The sequence below is a fragment of the Bombus pyrosoma genome, linkage group LG7, assembly GCF_014825855.1.
Source record: "Bombus pyrosoma isolate SC7728 linkage group LG7, ASM1482585v1, whole genome shotgun sequence".
NCBI classification, from domain to species: domain Eukaryota; kingdom Metazoa; phylum Arthropoda; class Insecta; order Hymenoptera; family Apidae; genus Bombus; species Bombus pyrosoma.
Genome location: NC_057776.1, coordinates 18,553,640 through 18,577,862, shown reverse-complemented (window position 1 = coordinate 18,577,862; position 24,223 = coordinate 18,553,640). Strand labels below are relative to the sequence as shown.

The following is a 24,223-nucleotide window of genomic DNA, read 5'->3' as shown; positions in this document are numbered from 1 at the left end:
TGCTTCCTCTGATCAGATAAGCGGTTCTGCCACATCGTCCGACTAGACATTGGCCTTTGCTACTCATTGAGTCCGTTATTGACTCGTACTACTCGTCTGTCCAGTGATCGACCTCGGTTAGTTACTATCTTTCACTGCTTGTCCGGTAAGTGATCGACCTGTATCACTTTCTCGAACTGTCGCACCATTTATTATACTATTCCGCTGTTCTGACCATTAACAAGCTATACTACTTGTCCGTTTAGTCCCACAGAGCGATACCATTTGAACGATCTCGAACAAGTGTAATCGAAAAATTAATCGATAAATTAATTTACATTAAATCACGAGTGATTTTTGTCAAATGTTATTTTCATCGTGCGATCGAATAAACTGAATTACATATATAAGTTGCATGAGTTGCACGGAGCGTACAGACAACGGTAAACACGTAAATTCAGGAACTAACTAGAACGAGTAATCTGTATGAATTGTAGTATGGTCGTCGAGTCAAGCATCGTACAAAGCAACATCGTATAATTCGTACTCCCTTTGTAAAGTTTGTTTCACTGGCCTTTCTTGAAAATCCTCTTAGCGATTTTCCCCTCCTCGTCATGGGAAGCCTTACCGTGGCGTTTATATCGCTATGAAGCTGCCGTTTTGTTCGTTGAACGCGTGCAAACAGAAAATCAGGTTTAACCTGACGATTCAGCTCTCGAAAAGGCGTTCGGCGTGAAACGAGAAAGATATACCCTTTGTCATTTTAACATGAACGATGCAACTAGCATACTTACAACAGATCAAAGGGTTCTTCGCGCGTCAAGTATTTTCATTACAGAATGTTGAAGATATAAAATCGATCTCTTCTACCGTAGTTTCTATTAAAATCTCTTATTCGTTCCTACTAACGAGGATATTATTGCACGTACTTTAGGCTATTGACAAGATTTTAAATAATCGAGCAGCACGAATCACGTTCCAAACAACTTTCATTCTTGGTATATTCACATTTATTCCTCCAAACCTACATACAAAGTATATGAAAAGTCAATTTCAAAGATCGTGTATACAGTCGTAATCTTATTTCGTTCGTATCGTGGGAGCTTTCGCGTTTGAATAAGTATCAGTCATCTTTTCGCATTAATTCTAGATAATTGACATTATCAAACGTCTAGAATCGTCCCACCGAACCATCTAATCTGATTAGAACCCTTTCGCAATTTTCAGTTTTCCTTTCTATAGCCGGTTTCTTTGAACGTGTACAAGAGGATCGAAGGTAACGTTGATAACTTAATTAAAAGCATTGGAAAACAAGGAGAAGTGAAACAAGAGAAAAAATTCGACAATGATCGATCACGGGATAAGAGTTACACGGAATCGGATGCTGCAGACATCGATGAACGTATTCATAGTTACGGCCATGTATAAAAGCAATTTCTTGCATTTTCTCTTGTTCCACCGTTCGTTTTACCAGTCGCTGTCTCGTAACAAGATCGCCTATTCGCCACGAATTCGATCCCCATCATTGTTCCAGCTCGACTGTAAACAACCTTTCGGACAAAAGGGATTCGGACGGAGGTTTAATTCGAGACTGACCGCGTGGATCACGTTGGGTCTCCTTTTACACAGAGTATCGCGAGGTCTGAGGCGGTTGCCAACGATACGCGCGTTATCCGACCACTCTGATTGAATATCGAGTCGCAGCTTGATGAAAAAACTGATTGAAATCGCCGATGGTCCTGCAGCTTTGTGCAAATAACTGACCGATTTTGTTCCGGCGAACATTAATAGCATACCCTCTGACCGGGGAGGATGAGGAATAGCCTTCGCTACCATTTATTTCACTGAAGTAAACGTTTAAGCTTTCAATAGAATGGTATTTGTAGATTTTTGTATGAAATACGCATAACACACATTAAATTACATTAAAATAACGTAATCTTTCCAAGATTAAGTGGCTTCTGAAAGTAATTGTGGCAAAATTTTAATCATGATATTATTAATAAGAAAATCAAACATAATACCCTAAAACTGGAATGTCCTATCGAAAATAAATATGTTTACCATTTGGTTACTTAATGCACAATATCGAGCACCAGAGGAAAGAATCTTTTCAATGACGGTATTTTCGATTGAAAGTATTCGCGTCTTCCTCTGATCGACAAAGCTTTAATTCTCAAGAGATTTATTCGACTAAGGAGAAATTCTCTTTATTTCTTGTTCTTATTATCTGTATTTCCATCATTTTTCTGTCCAAGCTCCATTTATTTCCTATGTTTCATCCTCTACTTCTATAGGCAATTTCTTTATTCTCATATCGTGAGCAAGTCCATATGTAGCCCTATTGACAGATCTTGAAGCTTCAGAACGAAGCTTCCTTTCATTCGAAAGATTTTCTTCTCAGCCTTCATTTCCCTCTATCCTTTTCTAGTAAAATAATGTTATCTCCCTTCTTCTTTCTTCCTTTTCCAATTTCGCTTCCCCACTTCTTGCTTACTTTTTGCTCGGCTCTTTTCACCATCTTTTTTTACGCCCTTCGATCCTTTTTTTTCACCTTCATTTCCTTGCTTCTTTCTACGGTTCGACTCATTGTTCGTCTCCTTCAAAGAAAGGCGCCGTACTTTTAGAAAATAGACCGATAAAGTGGCAAAGCGAAAGAAACGTATAAAACATTTGAAAGTTATTAAAAACGGAACCACCATTGACAACTACGTTGTTTCAAATTTAGATTCATTTGCATAAATGGATGAAATTTCTTTGACGAAGATTGCTTCGCTGGAATATTTCATGTGGCAGCGAATTCCCTTTTTAGAGCTTAATTAGCTTATCTTGGTACGTGACTGTCCTAACAAACAATCGGCCATTCTGGAAAACACTGAACAGAGAATATTATTATATTCTTAGGAGTATTCTGGTGAATACAAACTGTATATTTGTTTAATTAGGCATATCGGTACAGGAAAGTGGTAGATACATTTAATTGTTGTGTTTATTCGTATAATGAAGTAACACAAACCGGGAAAATTATTCGTAAAAAATTCCGTGCCTTAGCGCTTAGAGTTTTATTCTGTACTGTATTCTTTGAAAATTACGAGAAGCATCTGAGCTTTCAGTTCCTAGTACTTACCGTGAATGTAATTTTTATGCAAATTACCGTGCATACGGTGTCATGTAAAACGAATTCAGTCTGAAATATTTCTGATAGCTCGGAGGATCTTTCCAGAATTAAAAATTCGATATTTCGAAGTGTCAAATTTTAAAAGCCTGAGAATCAAAAATTCCAAATTACGATATCTAAGTAACAACAAAGATTTGAAAATTTGGGAACTCGGTGTTTCAAAAATTTACAGATCCACAGTTCCAAAGGTTTACATTTTTTAAACTTGAAAATCGATGGTCCACAGTTTTGGAGAATTACAAAGTATTAAAATTTCAGAACGTTTAAAATCCAAATTATACAAATTTGTCGATAGGTTTCAGAATCAAGATATCGTTAATGCAACGCTGGAAACTTTCAAGATTCGCAAGAACTCTATTTCGTCTATCGTAGGTGTTTCAGTTTTCGTTCAATTCCGCCGTACGTTTTCATTCCCTCGCTTTTCCATTTTACCGTCTTCTATTCTCAATTTTCTATTCTCCATTTCCTATTCTCGAAGTCCAAATATTATTTGGAGCAAAAACTCAGCTACATTTCGTCGCGTTTGTCGCGCGGAAGAAAATTAATTCGTGTAATGATGTGGCAAGATGCATTTTCGGAATGACTCGATAAATTCACGAAGAAACGCAATATCTGTATCGATGTTATTCAATTCGATTGGTGTTTAAGCGGTAGAGGAAACGTTCTCTGCAATGTGTTGTGAGCTCCTTTGACGATTAACGCGGCGTGTTCGCGTTAGGCGAGGCTACCGAATTTCTGGTAAACGCAGTTATCCCTGCTATAAAGCAACCGAGAGCTCAATATCAGAAATTGGGAAAATGAAAGCAGGCCTCTAGCAATTTTCGTTCCGCTACTTTGTACGAACAGGTGAATAAACGTTGCTCGTTCTTTAGCCGTTCCCACTCTGTATTAAAATGATTAACGTTGTTTATGCTGTGCGAAAGAGACGAAAAAAGGTGTATGGCTGTTCTTTAGCGCACTCTACTCAATTAATAACTTTATTACCTTTGTTCACTTCAATCTCTTCACGTTCATCAAATTAGTAATCGATTTACATTCTGATTTAATAATATTTACTTTTGAATAGTTTGGTAAATTAATGAATGTTACGTGTTAATAGTTGAGGATATTTATAGGGAATGGAAATTATAGCTTGGTTGGTTAGTGTGAAATAAACATGACTTTATGTAACGAGTATGTTACGTTAAAATTAATCGGATTTGATATAAATGTACTGAATATGACTAATAATAACACGTAATAATTTAATTAAGTATGAATGTAATTATCATTATCAATTTAGTTATATAATATATAAAATATAAATTGAAACTACTATATGTTACGGTTTAATAGTAGGATAGAAATCAATTCCAACTTATCAGCAGGAATTTCTTAGAAATTATACAAAATTCCTTTATACACCCAAATCTGGGAAGGAGTGTTCCGAAATTTACATATAATCCTATTATAATAATCTAGATTATAATCCTATTATGAACCTCCGTGGCACCCTACTTTTTGCTAACACCGTAATAACCCTGGATTTATTTTACTTACCAAAAACCTTTTTAATGTTCTAGCTTTTTAAAAATTCCGACAAAATTCAGCGTTATTCATTAATATTCTTATTTCAATATTCAACGTGTCTTTAAGCTATTTGCTGAAATATCTTTCATTAAGGGTCGAAATATCTAAAACTATTTAAAGAATCGAATAAATTTCGCTGGTTTAACTGAACTCAATTATATAAAATAAATATAATTTGCTATACTTATGGAGATATGGAGAATCTTTTTGAATCAAAAAAATTTGAATATTAAAGAATAATAACCATTAATATAATTTACAATTTTATAACGATCATATAATCCATAAAATTGAACGAGTTTCGCATTCTAGAAATTATAAATTATAATCAAGCTTCAAATTTTCAAACAGTCATTTACGGAAAGAAAGACAAGGTCTAAATCACCACAGGAATTTTTCAAAACCTATAATCGGGGTAAAAATATAATTGGCAGTCCATTCTGAATGAGAAAAATAGGCGATATCGAAAGCAGCGTGGAAATACGAGCTCATAAACAGAACGCGTTAGTTTCGGATCGCTCGATCATTCTCTTGTGGTGTTTCTCTCCTTCTGGGAAGAATTTCAGGTATTTCATTCTCGAAATAGCTCTGCATTCTACGGCTGGTAACCGTTTCTCCTCTATCCATCCAAACAGCCTGGCAAACTACACAGATCCATCTCTCGATTCGTGATATTCGAATGCGTGGCTAAAGGGGTGAACTTCTGCCTATTGTTTCTCCCCCATTGTGATCGTCGATGTAAATAATAAAATCGATTGGTAAGTCTGTGATCGAATGTTAACACTAGAGCTGTCACACCAGTCAAACTGACTGGTTTTACAATTTTATTTTAAAATTCCTACTTCGTGTTATATTTCTTTTCTCGCAATGATGTAACGACTTTCGCAACGATAACTAAAAGAATAATATGATGAATTTTATTTTCTTTTGTATGTATTCAAACTGAAAATAATTTTGTATCGAGGCTACTTATACCGATACCGGTCGAAATGACTGGTATTTGTCAAAGTGTAAAAGAGCCCTGCAATCTGTTTATCGAATCCCAATTAACCAGTTTCCTCATTTTGTACAACTTGCCACACGTTTTTTAAATTTTTACCGCGTGTCGTTCAATATGATGATATCAGTTATCAGGAAAATTCCGGATCGATCGCTAGATGCTAACACCAGAAATACCACACCAGTCAAATTGACTGACTCTACAATTTTCTAAATGTGTCAACCCTCATTTAGGGATGATGGTCCCAGATGGATTTATAATACCAAAAATCTACTACATAACATGGAATTCCTTCTGTAAGAAATTCTATTATTACGTATTTTTTAAAGACCAGTGGTTTTGACTGATTTTGATAGAAATAGCTTCGCGTTAACTATCGGTGGTTCTAGTATTAAGTTATTTTTAATTATTTATCGATGAAAAGGAAGATGATCAGTGAGTTGAGTAATTTGTCTATACTATTTCTTTCTATGTAATCATATGTCTATGTGTAAACGTAACACATACGGAAATATTTTAAGTAAATGATAACAGGAATAATAACTTTATATATTCTTCTTAATATGTCTCCTATTTCTCCATCCATATTACAATTTATTGACAAAATATAACAATTCTAAGCGAACGATGAATCTCTTATGTCATTTTCTAACAATGCATTTGTCTTCAATTCTTTTTCCATTGTTCATGACAAGAAGATTTCATCGGTGTCATGTCATTACCATGTTATTTCCAAAGGTTGTACGCTAAACTTATACATGTACTAAATAATGTTACTTTTTGTAACGTTTATTTTCTGATGTATTTGACGTAGTTCAGTTTGTGAGGATAAAATTTAACTCCAATCTATATTAATAAAAACTTATATGAAATAAAAATTTTTCTGCTCCAGCAGAGTACAAATAAAATAGTAAACATCTTGTTAGAATAAGAATGATGTGACAAAATTGAATTTTCTCGTAGTTGAGAAGCGTACATTGCCGTAGATCGTTGCAGGCATAAGTTTTTGTTCGGTATCAGAAGAAAGTAGTAGATCTGGTTATTAATTGCTGTTGCCAGTAACAAGGTTAATTAACATCTTCATTACGTTAGAGGTTTAATCAAGGCGGAAACTATAATCGGATAACATGTTTACTCTCAATCGAAACCCCTTGGAAATATCTGTGTAACAAGTTGCCACATATTGCCAACCAATCTGCCAAACTTTCATTAAATCCACGTATAATTACCATAGTCCCTAATTAGTTTCGCTTTGCATGTGGAAAATTAAAAGCAAAACACTTTCATTTAACTCCAGATCAATTAAATAGAAAATTTAAATGTAAATTACATATTTAATGAAACTTGTATTTACAAAATTTGACAAAAATACTGTAATATAATTTAAAGTATATAATATACGTATACAAAGTAGTATAATATAATACAAATTCGTAAAAAAAATAATTTAAACATATAATCGCTCGTTAATGTCGTACAAGTAGAAATTACCAGGCAGTAGAGGATGAACAACTATGCAACTTCACTAGTTAGTTGATAATCTGTACTTGAGTTCTAAGTAGAATGGCCCTCCGTGTGGTCAGACAAATAGAACAAAACTAGGTACGAACGCGCAAATATGATAGAGTAGCGCAGTCGCGATGTGGGATATAACAATGCTTAGTCAGATAATTAAACTAGCGCATAGAACTATACGAGTAAATAGAATAAGTGAGTGCTGGGTCTGGCGAGCAGTACGGCAACCAAAATACTCGAAGTTTATTCGGCGCTTAATTATAAATTCTAATACGATGATAAATAAACTAAATAAACAGATTCTATTAATATTGCTAATTTCAACGTAAATTCCATTATTAATAACAGAAATAGATCCGTTATATTACGTCACAATGTTTCTAACGGAATAAATCAACGCGTTAGATGCGTACAGTCGATTAATTCTAAATATCATAAATTTCAATTTCATCGACCAGACAATCGCTAATTATTCAAATAAACGATCTTTGACGCTGATAGAGAGTTTGTCATGCCACAAATCGATTAGAAGCTTCACCCTTTGCTGTCCGATCCGTTTATAAATTCCATGCATATCATGCTCATTAATTAATTCATAGGTACTCTATTAGACCTGAAAGTGATCAGTTCTGTTTAATAGAGGCTTCAGGGTTTCGGGGCTTCTGAGATTCCGAGCAGCCGCAGGAATTCACGATAGAGGATGTTCGGTTTACCACGATCTACCGCCCTGTGAGTTTGCGCTTCGCTTTCTTGAAGTTTAACACGCTAAAAAAGCTAAAGAAATATGAGTCGGCTACTTTAACGCGGCAAAGAAAGATGCGGTCTTCCACTTGGATGATGTTTCTTGATTATCTTGCGAGCATCTTACTACGGTACTCTAGAAACTGAAGGGATTTCTGACATATACATCGCAGTAGTTTTTATCGATAGGAAAAAAGACATACGTACGAACATTTGAATGGAGTGGAACATCGATCATCAGAGAAACATCGATCGGAAGATCGATTAACGTAACCTTTGGTGATGTTTCCTTCTAAGAAGTATTGGGAAATAAAAATGGAGAATTAAACAAATTGTTGCATATATATACAGTTTCCTCTTCTATGTATTTCTATTCATAAATCATATTTTATCGAACAACTTCCAATTTAAACATCTTTTAACGAATCTTTTTCACCACCTTACTTTATATACCTTCTCCTTTTGGAGACCTGCAGGGCAATTAAAAAGCCGCGAAGTAAAATAACTTTGGTCGTGTATATCTTTTTCGGAGATGAAAGTGGATGAGTGTTTGAAATGTTGCTTTATCGCTCTTTTATGTCTTACTGTGAGAATCTAAAAAAAATTTGCTAGAAAGTAATGATTAAGTTTAGTAAGTAACGGCAAACGAAGTTGTAAAGAAATGTTAGTAAATTAAACAGCAAATTCGTTTCGCGATATTTCTCTCTAAGAGAATTTATGGGAGATTTCTTAGAACTTGTAGTATTAGAATTCCTTTCATAAATTACAAACAAAGTAATATAGAAATATTGTATTGAATTAATGATAATTAATATTCTTACTTTTGTAACAATACTTTTATACCATTACTATTAGAGTATAGTTAAAACAAAATAAAAGTGTGAAAATTTATTTCAAATACAAATAATTATTCGCTTAATCTAAAAATAAATTCTTTTTACTTATAATTTGCATTATATTATATTATATTCATTTAATTTAAAAATACAAAAATTTATCCGAATTAAACGACAGATTATAAACAGACTTTTTTCAAATTATACTATTTCATCGTAGTTTAAAATTTCTAAATGTCATTTTTCGTGTTAACTAAATTTTGCAAATTGTAATTTTCATAAATTCGCCAGATATACCGAAAATATCGTTTCCTTAAAATTTCTCTCGCTCGAAGTTAATTTTTGTACCAGAACTGTTATATCAGACGTCATTAGCTGTTGAAACTTTTATGGCAATATGTGCTATACATATTGATAAGTTCATGGAACGTGCGGTTTATGCAAACGAACGAAGTGCCGAAGCGAAGAAAGGTCGAGGGTTTAGCGGCTTCCATGGTTAATCGTCCTGTGGCAAGGAGTTGCAAGTAAATATTTGAATTCGCTGGCTCGAATGACATTTGCACGGCTAAAGAGGGCGAAAAAGAAGGAAGTAAGGAGAAGTAATCAAGCTGAATTACTTTAACGCAACAAATATACCCCGGGAGAAAGAATAATTTAACTGGTTCTTTTAATTCCTTCTCGATCTTTTCGATTTAAAATTGGATTTATCATTTTCAGATAACTTCTCTCTATCGCCATTAATTCTCTAAGTTTAAAACATTGCGTTACTTTGTCGTGATGTTTACTTCAATTTTGAATTAATTTCAAGCTCATTCTTATTTGTAAAAAGCTTAAATTACAATTTAATTCGCGTCTAAATAGACAAAGTTGATCCTTTTTGAGTAACAAATAAAGTGAATTTAAACAAAGGAAAATGCGAGAAACACCGCGATGATAGCGTTCGATAAAAGAGAAATAATAAAAAGAGTTATCGAGGTTACTGCAATAAACGCCCTTTCCCCACGTACTTCGATGGGGAAATATCTGAAAATCTACACGAGAAACAGAATCAGAATTATAGCCGAAAAGTTTCGAATACTATTCACTTGGTCAAACAAAAAAGGTCGTACCTTGATTGATGTATCGTTTTGTTAAAAAGCAATACCGACGACTTTATCTCGTTAATGAGATATCACTGCCATAGATTTTTCTGCGGAAATATAATTCTGTATTTAAAATTGGATATGTGGGCAACTTCGTATAATTTGCATTTATTATATTCCCGATCGATCGAAATTCAATACCGTCAATTACGCTGGTCACGGCCAATCGAATTAATCGCCACTGCACGCCAACGAGCCGATATCGAGCATTGCTAATCGATATCGCACTTAATTATTGCTTAATGTTCCCGAAATAGCCGTAAGAACGATCATGAATCAGTCGAGCCTTGAAAATTTGATGACTATTATCGCTCGCATAATGTGTACCACCTGTTCGCGGTAGTTAATCATTGTTACAAGACTGTTCATGCGCTAACTACGTCCAATGAATCACCTAATTTAATTAACCATAGATTAGCTTTATCGATCCGGCTCATAAAAATATTTCCGTTCGGAGTAATTTAATTTTAATATCGGAACAGATGCTTTCGTTCCGAGTAATTTGATTTTAACGTTGGTACAGATGTTTTTAATGGTAGTGTCTTCGATTAAAAATGTTAGCATCGTAGGAAATTCGAAATTACACTGATTAGATCGCAGAATGTTTGTACATTTATGGGATATTTGTATTTGTAAAAATGTACGCAATGCGAGGATATATAGAATACAATATTCAAAGTAAAGTGGTCGTTATAATATTTAAAGGGTTTCTTTAACAGTTTCAGTTAAAACAATTTTTATAAACACCCAGAGTTTATGAGAGGGGCAGTAACAATTATTGAGACAAATGAGAGTACTGACTTTGAGCGATGATCTTTGTATAATTATTTTGTTATTAAATATAGTTACTTCTGTTTCATATTTGATGAGTTAACTGTGGTTACAACTACATATTCCCCTATTATTATTACAATATGATTATGATTATTCAATCTTGTATTTCACCTATCAAACTCACGTCCCTGAAATATCCAACGAATCGTCCTTTCCATTTTCCACAGAACGCAGGCATTACAATTTTATCCAGCGTTGGCTTCGTGAAAATGTCGCATCCTTTAAAAATACCCGCACAACCCTATAGCAATTTCTTCTCTGGTAAACGCATGTGAGCAATATGTGTTGCTTCTTGACGACAGGAAAAACAAAGGAACGCCGGAAACTGGTGAAAGGGCGTGAGGACAGAGAAAGGGAAAAAGAATCGTCCGTTACAAAAATACGATAACGGGAAACGTATCGCGGCACAGAAATGTACCAGTCAACCCCTATGAAATTAAATGAACTAAAAACTTCAGTCGTTTTCTTATACTAATGCTTAACGCCGGGCTAATCAATCTTTAACTTGGGTCCAAGAAAATGATAAGAATCTAAATATAAATATTGTATGCAATTTTAATTAAAACCTCTGTTCATAAATACACCTGGAACACCTACTGATCTTATAAACCCTTACATAAAACGTAATAATTGACCTACGGTATGAAAAACGTATTCATTTAGGATAATGAGCAAAAGAATTTTTAAGGATATTAAACAAATTTATAGAAAAATGGCGAATTAATATTTCTATATTTACAGACTTTGATCCGAATCTCATTGAAAAATTCTGCACGCGTTGCTTGATAACATAATCTCTGAGATCGAAGAACAACAAGTGCGATAGGAAATCTAATACAAACACTAAAATTAGTTGAATCAGTGATTAAAAATGGAGGTATGAGGAAGGGAATAGTTCAATTCTGTTATTTGTCAGCTTAGTATTAGCCAATGAAATTGTTCGAAGATTCCAAACCAGGTAATATTATTATTCTAGTATCAGATTTCCATCTTCTTCAAAGCTTTAATGCTTACGAACGATGATGTATCTGTAATCGTATTTTAATCTCAATAAAAGTCGAAATGAACTTTTCCAAAGGTATTTAAACGTTACTAGTAATTACATAGAAGAAAAGAGACTAAAATCCACTATTGAAGTTTGATAGTTCCAGCTGCTAGAGATATCTATCCTAATCCTGTAATAATCCGATGGAAAAGTTTGCTTCGCCACTTGGTAATTCTTCCTCCAGTTATTCGATTTCTCTCCGATATTCCTTCTGACAGCCACCAGACGGCTGCATAAACGGACACTCGTGCGAGCTGGAGCGAGTTCGTCCACGAAGCGATAGTAATAATTCATCGTGCAAGAATTATCGTACACCACGCGTCAACCTCGCCGAGAGTTACTGACTTGCCACGCTCGAAACTCCTTCCAAGAGGGTTTATGGATCCTGAACTAATTGTATGTGCAACAGTCAAAGCATATAACAAACGAGTCGTGTTTAAATATATACATTTCTGTAGGAATGTTATTAAATTAGTTTGTAGGTTACAGTATGATAAATACAACATCGTTTGCACTTGCACGAAAACGAATACAATATCCCGTTTCGCGTATTTATTTCTCACTACTTTTACGACATGACAACACAGCGATCTTCACACGACCACGATAAATTCAACTCTGACAGCATTTACCACGCTCATTTTTCCCTTAACATACCTTGGTAAGGGTATTATTACTAATTACCCCTCACGCCACGTCCTTCCCTCATGTTACACTATCCCACATTTTCATAATATTATTAATTTCTATACGTATATCTGTCACGTATATCGACGTAATATTTTGCCAGGTAGTTGTAGAGGAGTGATCTTTTGTGTAGATATCTTATCTCTCCGAGCTAGCGTTGATTTACAGCGTAGGAACATAGATCGAGCAAATCAGACAGAATTTTAAACGAACAGTTAGATATATACACTGCTGGCCAAAAATAATAGCACGCTTACTTATCACGTTTATTAGAAAAATCGAACAACTTCTACTTTATTTAGTATTTTGTATAAGACACGTATGACCTGAATAAAATAACAGCTTTATAATAAAAAATCTGGAAAGTAAATGCAGTGAGAACGACATGTAATTCTCTTCCAAGACTCAACAATAAGTTTCCAATTCTAATGGATCTCTCTTTCTCTTCCCAAATATTAGTTTCCCATACATAGCACCCATACATTTAATATCCATGTGCGTTCTTAAAATCGCAGATGAATTACGATCGACGCTCTAACACGAACATTCAATCTCCTTGGCTCGGTTTACAAACTGTCATCATCCATCTCACATCTGCAGAACATTCAGCACTCCACCACTTCACGTGGCAATCTAATTCACATTTGTCACACACTATAATATGCTCATGTCGCTATAAATTGCGAAAGTAGATGAAGTTACGAATAAGAAATCGTTGAACGTCTCAGAACCTAGACAATCGTCCTGGAATAAGGAACGTTTCACCTACCTTGATAACTGAGACGTTAGGAGGATAGTCAGCACGTCAATTGAGAAGCTAGGCTTAAGGGGGTACAGATTCTGTGTCCTGAAATTACTTGTATCCCATGTCATGGGTTTACGACATATCCATTCGCTGTTGAGTATGCAGATGTCAGGTACCGTGATTTCGACTCAATCATTTCGTATCGATATATCTCGTCACGCGGTGCTATGTGACTTGATTTACTGTTATGACTTTTGGCTAGTAACGAAAATTGCTGTGCCCTATTTTTACAGTTACGTGACAAAGAGTGAGCCTACATTGTTTGGAAAAAAGACGTAAACTAATTTTTTAAAACGGTAATTTCACATATATTTCTACAAACAGATAATTTATAATTATTAAGGAAATTTAAAATAATTTAGGAAAAGTTAGTTTAGATGTCTGCTATCTTAAAAGAAAACTTTATGCAAATAATGATATTATTATTTCTTATTTCAGCATTAATTTCTAATGAATAACGATAATAGCAAGTATCGGTCGACCGCTTAGTAGTTTTCAACTTAGCAATTCGTGTGAAATGCAAAGTTTCTGAACCTACAAAAATAATTTATAGACCCTGACTTCTGATTCCAGCCGTACAAATGGATCGCGACATAAAATTGTTGATTAATGAAAATAACTTTGCTGAAAATAATTTTGTCCACGTTACAGATCCAATCATCTTAACACGTTTCATCGGTGCTTTCGAACATTGGATAGTTTGTACAACAGAATATGTTTTAATCGCTTTTGATAAGACAGGCAATGGAGCTTAGGTTGATGCGACTGCTTCTTCAGTGCTTCGTAATAGATCCACGTTGACACGAGGATATTGACACGGTGTGTTCTAGGTGGACTGCATTGTGTAATGTCGGTATATAATGTAAAATGACGGTATCATGAAGGCAAATGTTTGAGGTTGTCGACAAATATGTTGTGTGACAGGAAGTTGAATTAATCTGATAATAATGATACGTTTAGGCGTAAATTGCTATTCGAATTTAACAGAGAAATGACAAAGTCTTCTGTTTCCGAGCTTGATGGATGGTGTAGTGACGAGAATTTCAAGAGCTTTTGGGTGAGTCAGAGAGTTGATAATTTATAGAATGATGAATAGTAGCAACTAGTAGCCATGTAATAATAGTCGTATAATAAACCTTAATTAATTCGTAGAATATCTTCTGAAGCGAAGAATTTGTTTATTTGTTATAAAAAAATTTGTGAAATTAAATGTTTCTCTCTCATGCTGTTTGCTAGCTATTTTGTTATAAATCTTTTATTTCATTCGCAGCTTACGTGTTGTAATATAAAATGTTAAATAAATAAGATATAACCAGCGATGTATCCTATATATATATGTCCTGAACATTTTTCGCGATACGTCATTGCGCGTTCCTTGCTACTTGGCCAAGTACGTAGAGCGGAGTAAAGTGGCTCCTGGCGCAAAATTAAATTCCACGCAACGTGAAAAATAGATTTGAATCAACATTTGTATATAGAAACTTTTTGAGTTATCTTGATGCCAAAAATCGATTTTATTGTATATTTATTACATTGAAACATAGGAAGAAAATATAAATTGACACAGTAATAACATCTGAATAATACGACGATGACCTAAAATTACGTTATGTTAAAAATTTAGGTGTTTCAGAATATCGACGAACAAATTAATAGAAATTGAAAAAATTTGAGATGAAAGATGTATCAGGGTTCTATGTCACATTATGGCAACTCTGCTTCAATCTGTACTGGAAATGGAGAGAACTCTGAAACGAGCCATAGTATTGCTGACTTACTTACTGGCTTAAGCTTTGCTGGATGCTTCAATTTAGGACATCATACAGCTGGTTACTGTACCCGGACAATGTTTGGTTCGCCTATAACGTGTCACATTCACGTACAACTTTGCTGCTCAACTCACATGAAATTGCCATTATCAGATTTCTGACAAAAGTCATTTAGAATTCCAGAATACCTGAGGAACTCTAAAGATCATTATATAGACATCACAGATTCTGTCCAACGAATTCTCATTTGTTAAGGCTTATTACATCTTCGTTGATGGAGGCGCTGTTTCCTTCGTAGTCGTCCAGTTTCAAATTTTTGAAATTCTTTTCTCGGTGTTTTACTCTTGATGTTATTTCTCCGTTACTTCTCTAGATTTTTAGGTTGTTCAGAATTGTAGACGATTTTCTCTATAAAATTTAAAGAAGATTTAAGAAATTGTATTTTTATCTGTGTGTAAGTTTCCCTATATTCAATTTTATTTATTTCGAAATCCTGTAAATAGATTTTAATAAATTAATATTAAGAGAGAAAGATTAGTAAGCCTTATAATTTCTTTTATGAAATATTCCCACAAAATTCTCTAACAAAACTCGCTACCTCTAAAGAAAATTTAGTTCTACCGTTGCTAAAAATTATTTACAAGCAAATTGCATCACATATTGCGAAACATATCGTCGAAAAGAAACTCGTTGGGTCGTAGAATATTTTTCATTAGCGACTTGGCAATTGACGATGTCTATGGAATATCAATTAAAGCTTACTTCTAACACAAGCTTTGTCAAACAACAAGAATTCACCGAACTATTACAATTTACAACTGACACAAGTAACGCTCCTCTGCACATCTAACTTCGTCCCTTCAGACAATGGTACAAGAACACGTGTTTGAAATATTACTGAGCAGACGAAATTCACGCTGGAAGCTAATTATCCCCCTAATTCAGCGACCACGGGAAGTTTACTACTCGACAGCAACTATCGACACAGAGAATATCATTTTCCAACACGTCGGAAGGATCTCGCGAGGTTTGAATGCGAGCTGCTAGCCTTTTGTTCCACCACGGAAAAGCAAGGAGATATTCGTTGTCCGAGAACAAGAATTATTCACGCAACCGTCGCAACGAGCAAACTTGAAACAATCTCGAGAGATCTTCAACTTGCAATTTCGTGCAAGCACCTAGAATTTAGAGAAAGGACCGAGTGCATCCACCGCCGAGACGTTTTTAATTGAATTCATCGTGCAACAAAAATTTCATCAAGAGCACTTGATTATTTCCTTCCACGAAATAATCTTCTGCTTCTCAAGCGGAAGATTTTTATTGCATATTGTGAAATATATTTTATATTTTAATATAATAATTATATTATAGTATAATTATATTTTAATAATAATTTATAAATTGAGGAAAATACAGGAAATTTAATCTGGATATTTAAGCATAAGCAATTTCAAATTGTGTCCTTTTCTTACAAAAAAGAAATGTACTCTTTTGAAACTGTTTGGTCGTACTATATGAGTTTCTGTACGACCTTCTAGCAAGATATCATAATCGAGTTACTCTTAAAATTGTTATAGTTTCTCACAGACATATTTTTTTTTATTATTTAATTTGTACTTTACAATTTGTCCAGCTGGACATTTGGTAAATTTTTCTTACTTAATTATTAAATAACATGTGGCCAAATAATAAATGAATTTGGCTACCTTCAGCGGGATACCATCTTCGAGTTTGACTATTTTATTTCTTTAGTGAGGTCAGTGGGGTGTTTTCTTTTTAGTCTTACAGATATTATAACCGTAGAAAAATTGCTCCGGATATTCTTAACGTGGATGGGGTGTTCGAATTGTAGAATTCCGAATAAGAATTCAGATAAAGTTGAGATCTGGTTCACTGAAAGTCTGAAAATTTTATCAAGAATATTTCACATTCACCATTTGCATCGCTCTTTACGACATCAAAGTTTTAACATTAAAGAACTTTTTTTCGTTGTAGCTAGGCTACATTGTGTTATGCGTTTCAAACTCGTCGCCTTAAAAATAACACGTTAACTTCATCACACAGTTAAACACCATTACCTTGTAGTCTTGTGGGTTTTACGTTTAGTCACTTGTAGTCGGAGCCCTGACAAATAAAATTGAACGTGCTTCGAGCAGCTGGATCGTAGTTCTCGTTAACGAAATTCGATCCACTTGTTCCGTGGCGCTCCCACGCGTTTACGAGAAATTATGGTGAATTCTACATCTCGGGAATAGTTCGATAGACCGTATTAAATGATACTGATGCGCATAAATGAACGCGAACGCGACACCAGGCAAGCAACTGGCGCTTTTAACGCGGCAACTTCGACGTTCGGGAACAATGAAAATTCTCGTGACTCGTGTCTGCTTGTCGTGACTAGAATACAACCTGCGATCCTTCGACACATATCGACTACGACACGACACGATTCGAGACATATTCCAAATACAATAACATTCCACACGACAATCGGGCATTCTTCCTTTTTATTCGATAAAAATAGATATCGATAGGGGACATTAAAAGTCTATATAAAAATTCATTTATTTTTTAGATAAAGTTTTGAAATTCACGGAATATCAATAGAAGATCATACTATTTTGTAAATTGTCCCGATAGTGGCTGTAATAATATTAATTGATATTGACTGACTTTGATATTTCGTGTACATGTTATAGCACTATTAGCCCTTTGAGTAGTAACAGTCTCTATAGGCGTCTATCGAGAGTTGATATAGTGTACTAACGTACCCTAAAGGCTTGATTAAGGCTAATAGTGAGTGTTCGCCTTTAGGCAGCCACCTTACGTATCAAATCATGAAGTTGGGGCTGATAGTTGCTAGCAATGTGCCATGTTTTGTAATAACTGGATGCGTGTGTTGCATAATTATATAATTTTTATAGACGACAACTTGTATAATGGTATTATAGTTATATTTTTAAGCCATGCGCCATAAGTATCTTATTTTCGACTTAAAAGGACACCAAAAAACTATACCACTTCAGAAATTGAAGGCATGAAAAAAGAAGAAACACTTTAAACTACTTCAGTCTGGCATAAAACTTTAAAGTTCAAGAATCCAAGATGATAGAGAAAATTAGGAATCGCAAGGGAAGGAAGAAAAGAAAAAAACCGCGAAAGAAAGAAGAAGAACTTCGAAATGACGAGGACGAGGAAAAGGAAAAGTTAAAAAATGTAGAATTGAAATATTTAATTTTAAACTTCAAGTCCCATAAAATTAATATTCTCGTATGAGCTTCGTATTTTTATCTCGTCCGTGTGTGTGTGTGTGTGTGTTGTCAAGCATACATGGAAAAAGAATTTTCGACCAGCAGGTGACAATTCAAGTACTTGAAATACTTAATACCGACCACAAGACCAAGGATTAATTTACATTTTTCTATAACCGCACTGAGATATTTTCTCTCGAACATCTGAGACACTTGTATGAAACTGGGTCAGATAAAAATCGAGAATACATTTGCATATCGAGTCATCGAATATCTCACGTCTCCGTTGAAAATTCGCTAGATTCTTCTCATATCGAGTTCGTAACTAAGCCTTTTGGTTTCCACCTTTAACGCGTTATCCCAGTTTGACAGAATGTAATGCATGAAGCTTGTCACTTTACACGCATCATTTCGAATAAAATAAAGGACAAGATTTCGCGTTGTAGTATTTTCATATTACAACGATCAGTTCGAGATTCACGCCGTAATAGGATTAGTTGCGTAAAATAAGCTGAAAGATAATCGCGTTAAAATATTATTCTGTGGATTATTGTTTACACAGAACTTCTCGCATTCGTGAAACGCAAATACGGCAGCTCGAGAGCAAAAATTACAGTAATACGTTGAAAATGGCTCGTGTTATCGCAGCAAAAAGCTCCAGAGCTGCAATCTTGCTCAAATATCTCTTGCAACGTGCGCAAGCGTGAATTAATCACACACGGGTTACAAACGTCGAGTACGTACCATCAGGATAATTATCGTAAAGCGGCAAACGAATTGTTTCACCATAACTAGCGTTTGATGTGCAATTTCAAGAGAGCCACCACCGCGATCTCGGTTTCTGCGTGCCGTTCTTCAATGTACTTAGCGTTTCTGATCCTGATGAAGCTATACACATACTTAGGTTTAAGATCTTAATCCTCAATTGATAACAACAGCTATGATCCTTTGTACGGAGTTATTTAATTCTAGAATACTCCATTTTTATTTATATTTTATGAAGTACCAAAAGTACTTATTATTGGTTACTCTTTTAAATTATATCTGAATTATATTTCACGAATGTATTATACTATAGATGCATTGATATGAACGCCTAGTCATGGTAGCAGCCAATTAGCTCATATTACTTGCCATATAATTAATCATTATACCGGTTATACAGTTAATCGCTTTGTTGTATAGCGATACAATTAGTAATTATAAAGTGCACGCGTATCGAGCGAAAATTCAAAGTCGATTTTTTCGTAAACAAAGCCTCAAACGAATAATTTTTATTGTATATTTTCGACTTCTTTTTTCGCGTAGAATCACCTCCTTTCCGCTTGTACCACCAGTTACCAACCACCCTGTATATCACCCTATCCGCGACCCATCCACCCTCCTTTTACGCAAAAAAATCTAAAATTTATTCATCGTGAAATAAGTACACCTTTTGGTATGCGTTTGCACAATGTTTGAAACAAACAGCAAAAGGAGCTTTAAGAAGAAAAACCGACGCGAAAACTGACTAGAATTCATGACAACCTAAGATCTAAAAATTAAATTAAATCTTGATCTAATCGTAATTCTATATGGGGCACTGCTTTATATATATATTTAAACAATGCTAAAGGTGTAAATATATCTACTTTCCATACAACAGATTTTTTGTTCCAAATGCAATTGCAAAAGGGCGCCGCATATTAAAAAGGGATGAATTGTTTGGAAAATAAAGTTCTTGGAAACGTGGGTGCTTCAGAATGAGTACCTTCAATGACTGCACGTGTGGAGTACGTTCTTAAGGGCATCCAGTGCTTTGTAAAAGCCAACCACTGTGAATACGTCAAGTTGAAAGAACAATAAAATCACGTTTTACGAGCACTTGGCAATATTGTGATAAAAAAGAAATAATATTTGATATTGTTAAAATATTACATTTCATATTAAACATGGAATATTAAAATCACATGGAATATTAAAATCAGTCAAAAGTTTCGTTAATGAAACATTTTTATATTTATCATGTTTTCGTTCATGCACTTTCGATGTGATAATATTTAAAATGACATCAGACGATAAAAGCAGCATATAGATATAAAATACTAAAAAAAGCAATGAAAAGTTTCACGAACGAAGATTGTATACGCGTGAATTTGTTATTTAAGGGGTATATCATATTTCTTACATTTTTATATGTATGAAATTTGTCACATTTTCAACATGGTGACATTTGCTTCTAAAATCTGCGTCTATAATTCTCAGAAATTATTCAAGACAATAAAAGCGACCGCAGGTAATTGGCTCTACATTAGCATAGCTCTCTCATGCATTAGATTCGAACACATATTTAAAGAAGCGCTCATTTTTTCACGCTAACAAATTACCCGAACCGATGCACCAGAGTTTCTTCAACATTTATCTTGCGAATCATTATTCAAAAAATCCACTTTGCGAGTTTCACGTTTAAAGCACAAGTTGGCCCTCTCTGTTAGCAATTAATATTCTAACCACTATACTCTGTTCATTAATTTCTTTGAACGACCACCGACATTTGTTACATGTTTGTTGTCTTCTTTAAAAAAATGTACACGCGGAACAGATTTAGAATATCGCGATTTATTGCAATAAACACAATCGATCATAATAAACTGCAACGTTAGAAACGACTGTGTTAAATAACATGGCAATAATAATACATTTTATTGCTCAATTGAGGATTGTTATGAATTTATGAAAAATTCGAGAATGCCAAAATCCACAAAATGCACATAATATGCAAAAATATGTAGAACATCCAAAGTATAGTACTTATTTTAATATCCGGTAGGTAAAGCATTCCTTGAATTGTGTTTATTACAGTATGAATCTACATAAACTTCGGCAGTCTATTTATTATTATGCTATCTAAGATTTGTAAAAATTATGTGATAAAACTTTATAAAATTAAGTGATATAGCGAGCGTGTGTATCGTTTGAAATCGTCGCATTGCGATAATTATTTGTAACTCCTATTCATCACAGAATTTATCGGAATATACGATATTCGATAGTCACGCGACTACATTAGGATTTACAAGGCAATTTTCCGCCGCACTTTCATCCCCTTTTACGCATCAAAATCCGTGTTACGAATTTCGTATTATTGTATAATGGTGCTATCGCTTCATCGATGATGAAAATTTAATAATACCAGTTACGTTCATGTGAAGCAATTAATTAGTATCGAACGTGCCAATCCGTATATCCGTTGTGCGTAATAGAATTTCTTTCCCTCGAGCAGACAAGGGGATAACGATATTTAACTGGTAAATTAAGACGAAGCAAATCTACTAAATAAAAACTACTTTTAAAGAATGCAAAATTGCAAATGAACACAGTGAAATGCGAAATGAAATTGAAATGTACATTGCAAAGAAATATTTGATTTATTGAGAGAATTTTGTCTGTCATTCTGCTATTCGAACTTTCTAACATGAAGGATTAATGTTACCCTTGTACGATTATTACTTAACATGCTTCGCGAATTGCAAAAAAAATATTGCTAAACAGCAACACGAATATTTAAAGCTCAAATATCATTCATACGTATCTTTTTCACAAATTGTTTCGAAAGTATCCATTCAAGATCAGTACAACTCTAACCCCAAAAGAATTAATTAAATTTGCATACCAACAAATTTATACTAAATACGTTTCATCGTGTCAGTAACAATAATTTATTTGTGCATTTACGTCTATTACGTCTATTCGATCAAATACGTTGTTCACACTATATTCAATACTTCTATCCTTTGGACCAAATGTTAACCTCTAACCCTGACAATCTCTGTTTCAGGGTCTCGAGCACACGATGAGGGGTCGTGGAAAGGTCAGAAATGCCCAGTCGGACGCGAGAACGACATCACGTCGTGACTGAGCTATCCACCCTCCTGAATGGAAGCAGGGCGTGTGATAGAAGCGAGGCAACTGGACGACAGACCCGCGAAAGGGCTGGCTCGAGCCCTTAACAAGCATTCCGGAAACGTGGCGAAAAAATGAGGTGGCTTCTGTTCGCGTTGGTGTCACTTCTGCCGGTGGCTGGTAGCCTGCAGAGTAGTGGCGTGACGAGGGGTGGCAGTGGCATTCAGATCGGCACCAGCGATCGCGGAACACACGCTAAAGGCACCGGACTGTCCGGTGGACGAGGTCACTCGGGTGTAAGACTTGGCGACGCGAGATTCCCAAATTCTACGAGGCAGAGACCGTTTACCACGACTACTAGCACCACACCGCCATCCATACCGAAAGTCACCATCGCGCCACACTCCGCTGACAGGAACAACTCCAACACCTTGAGAGTAAGTGGCGTTTCACGAATGAAGATTTTCTCGATCGTTGGAACGTTAGACGCTGTTACAACAGTTGGAATCTGCTTACAGTGGATCGTAATCATAGACGCGCAAATTTTGACACCGAGGCTGTAAGCGAATGGGATCATTAGTGTTCCAACGTTCATTTAGAGATTTAAGGAAATTAGGGGAGGAGGCAGAGACTAACGCGAGATGAAACTTTACGGTATCTGGTTTATCGCGTTAAGCTGAAGTAGCTCTGAATGAAACGTTTCCTTTCAGCTTGACTGTACGAGATTTTAATAATTATTTTATTCCTGCTGATCTAGTCTCTGAATAGAAATAAACGAGGCGCATATGCCTGCAAGGAATTTATTATATTCCAAGTGTTCCGAGTTTTAGATTAGCTTTTAGATTAGAGCGATGAAAGGATAGAAATTTAACTTGGAATAATCTGGAAATTGAAACTCCTTTGAATATGACTGGCAACGTAACTGCTAAAGGAAGTAGTTATATAGGAACGCTTTGAGTCGAGATGTTCTAGAATTCCTATTTTCTTAAAGAGATTCTCACCATCCATGAAAACACGGTTCTTCCCTCAAGCCTGATGTACGACGACGACGCGGTTAATTTGTAGAATAAATACCTTTGGAACTGATTACCTTTTCTATCACTTTACAAGGAGAACTGTTAGGAAGATGATACATTTACACTGTACATGTGAATGTGTGTATAAGTGTCAGAAAGCGTCCAGGCCTTAGTTGGGACAAAAGACGTTTGGCAATCGTTAAAAAGCATCTGGAGTAGTTTTTCGAGGTCTTCAGAGGATAATATATATGTATAGCTGTTGTGTGTGAATAAAGTACTTTTGTATTTCCGAATCCCTCCTATATCTTTACAAGAACAAATCAAAGCATGGCTTAGAAATTATTCTCATCGAAATCTAATACGTCACATTATTTTAAGGAAAATATCTCAGTAGTTTTAGATTTGAGAAACACTAGAAAACGTTAAACTACAAACAGGTTGAACAAATTTTATTTCTAACGTTACTCTATCATTATACATTTGAAAAATACTGATAAATGTTACCCTACAAATATGTTGCTTGATTTACGCATTTATTAATGTGCGTCTTCCTGTAATGTCGCTCTTTGTTACGACAAATCTCGTTAGGAACAAGCAATTATATTACCAGCCGTTTCATTCACGCGTTCTTAGCTCCAGAAATCGAAGAAGAACGCTTGGAACGATGAAATTAGATGACCCCGTTCCTTCGTATATTTCTGCTCCTTCTCTGCTATTCCCGATAATTTTCTTCTACCAATAGTTTGAACAGCAGTAATCAGGACAACATTCCACAGCTAGAATTTCTATCTGAAGACGGATCTTTCCGAGGCTAAAAGCGATTTCCTCTTTTTTTTCTTCGACTTTCTTCGCTCGAGTCTCGAAACGACTTCGGTCCCTTTTTGAAGAGGGATCGATAAAAAATTCAACGTTCCCAGATACTAAGAAAATTTCTCTGCAGGATTTGACCTATCTTCGCCAGTATGGCGTCTTGT

General features: G+C 35.0%; 1 protein-coding gene across 14 annotated transcripts in view; it reads left to right on the top strand.

Moving 5' to 3' along the window:
- The window catches only part of LOC122568968 (glutamate receptor ionotropic, NMDA 2B), a 349,490-nt gene that overhangs the window by 140,776 nt on the left and 184,491 nt on the right, over positions 1-24,223 (top strand). For all 14 annotated transcript variants that reach the window (XR_006317279.1, XR_006317280.1, XR_006317281.1 and 11 more), the window contains exon 3: positions 22,169-22,670. Coding sequence is in view for 11 of the 14 variants with exons in the window: in XM_043729354.1 (XP_043585289.1) it covers positions 22,368-22,670 (303 nt within the window). In the remaining 3 variants the exon portion in view is untranslated. The remainder of the gene's footprint in view (positions 1-22,168; positions 22,671-24,223) is intronic.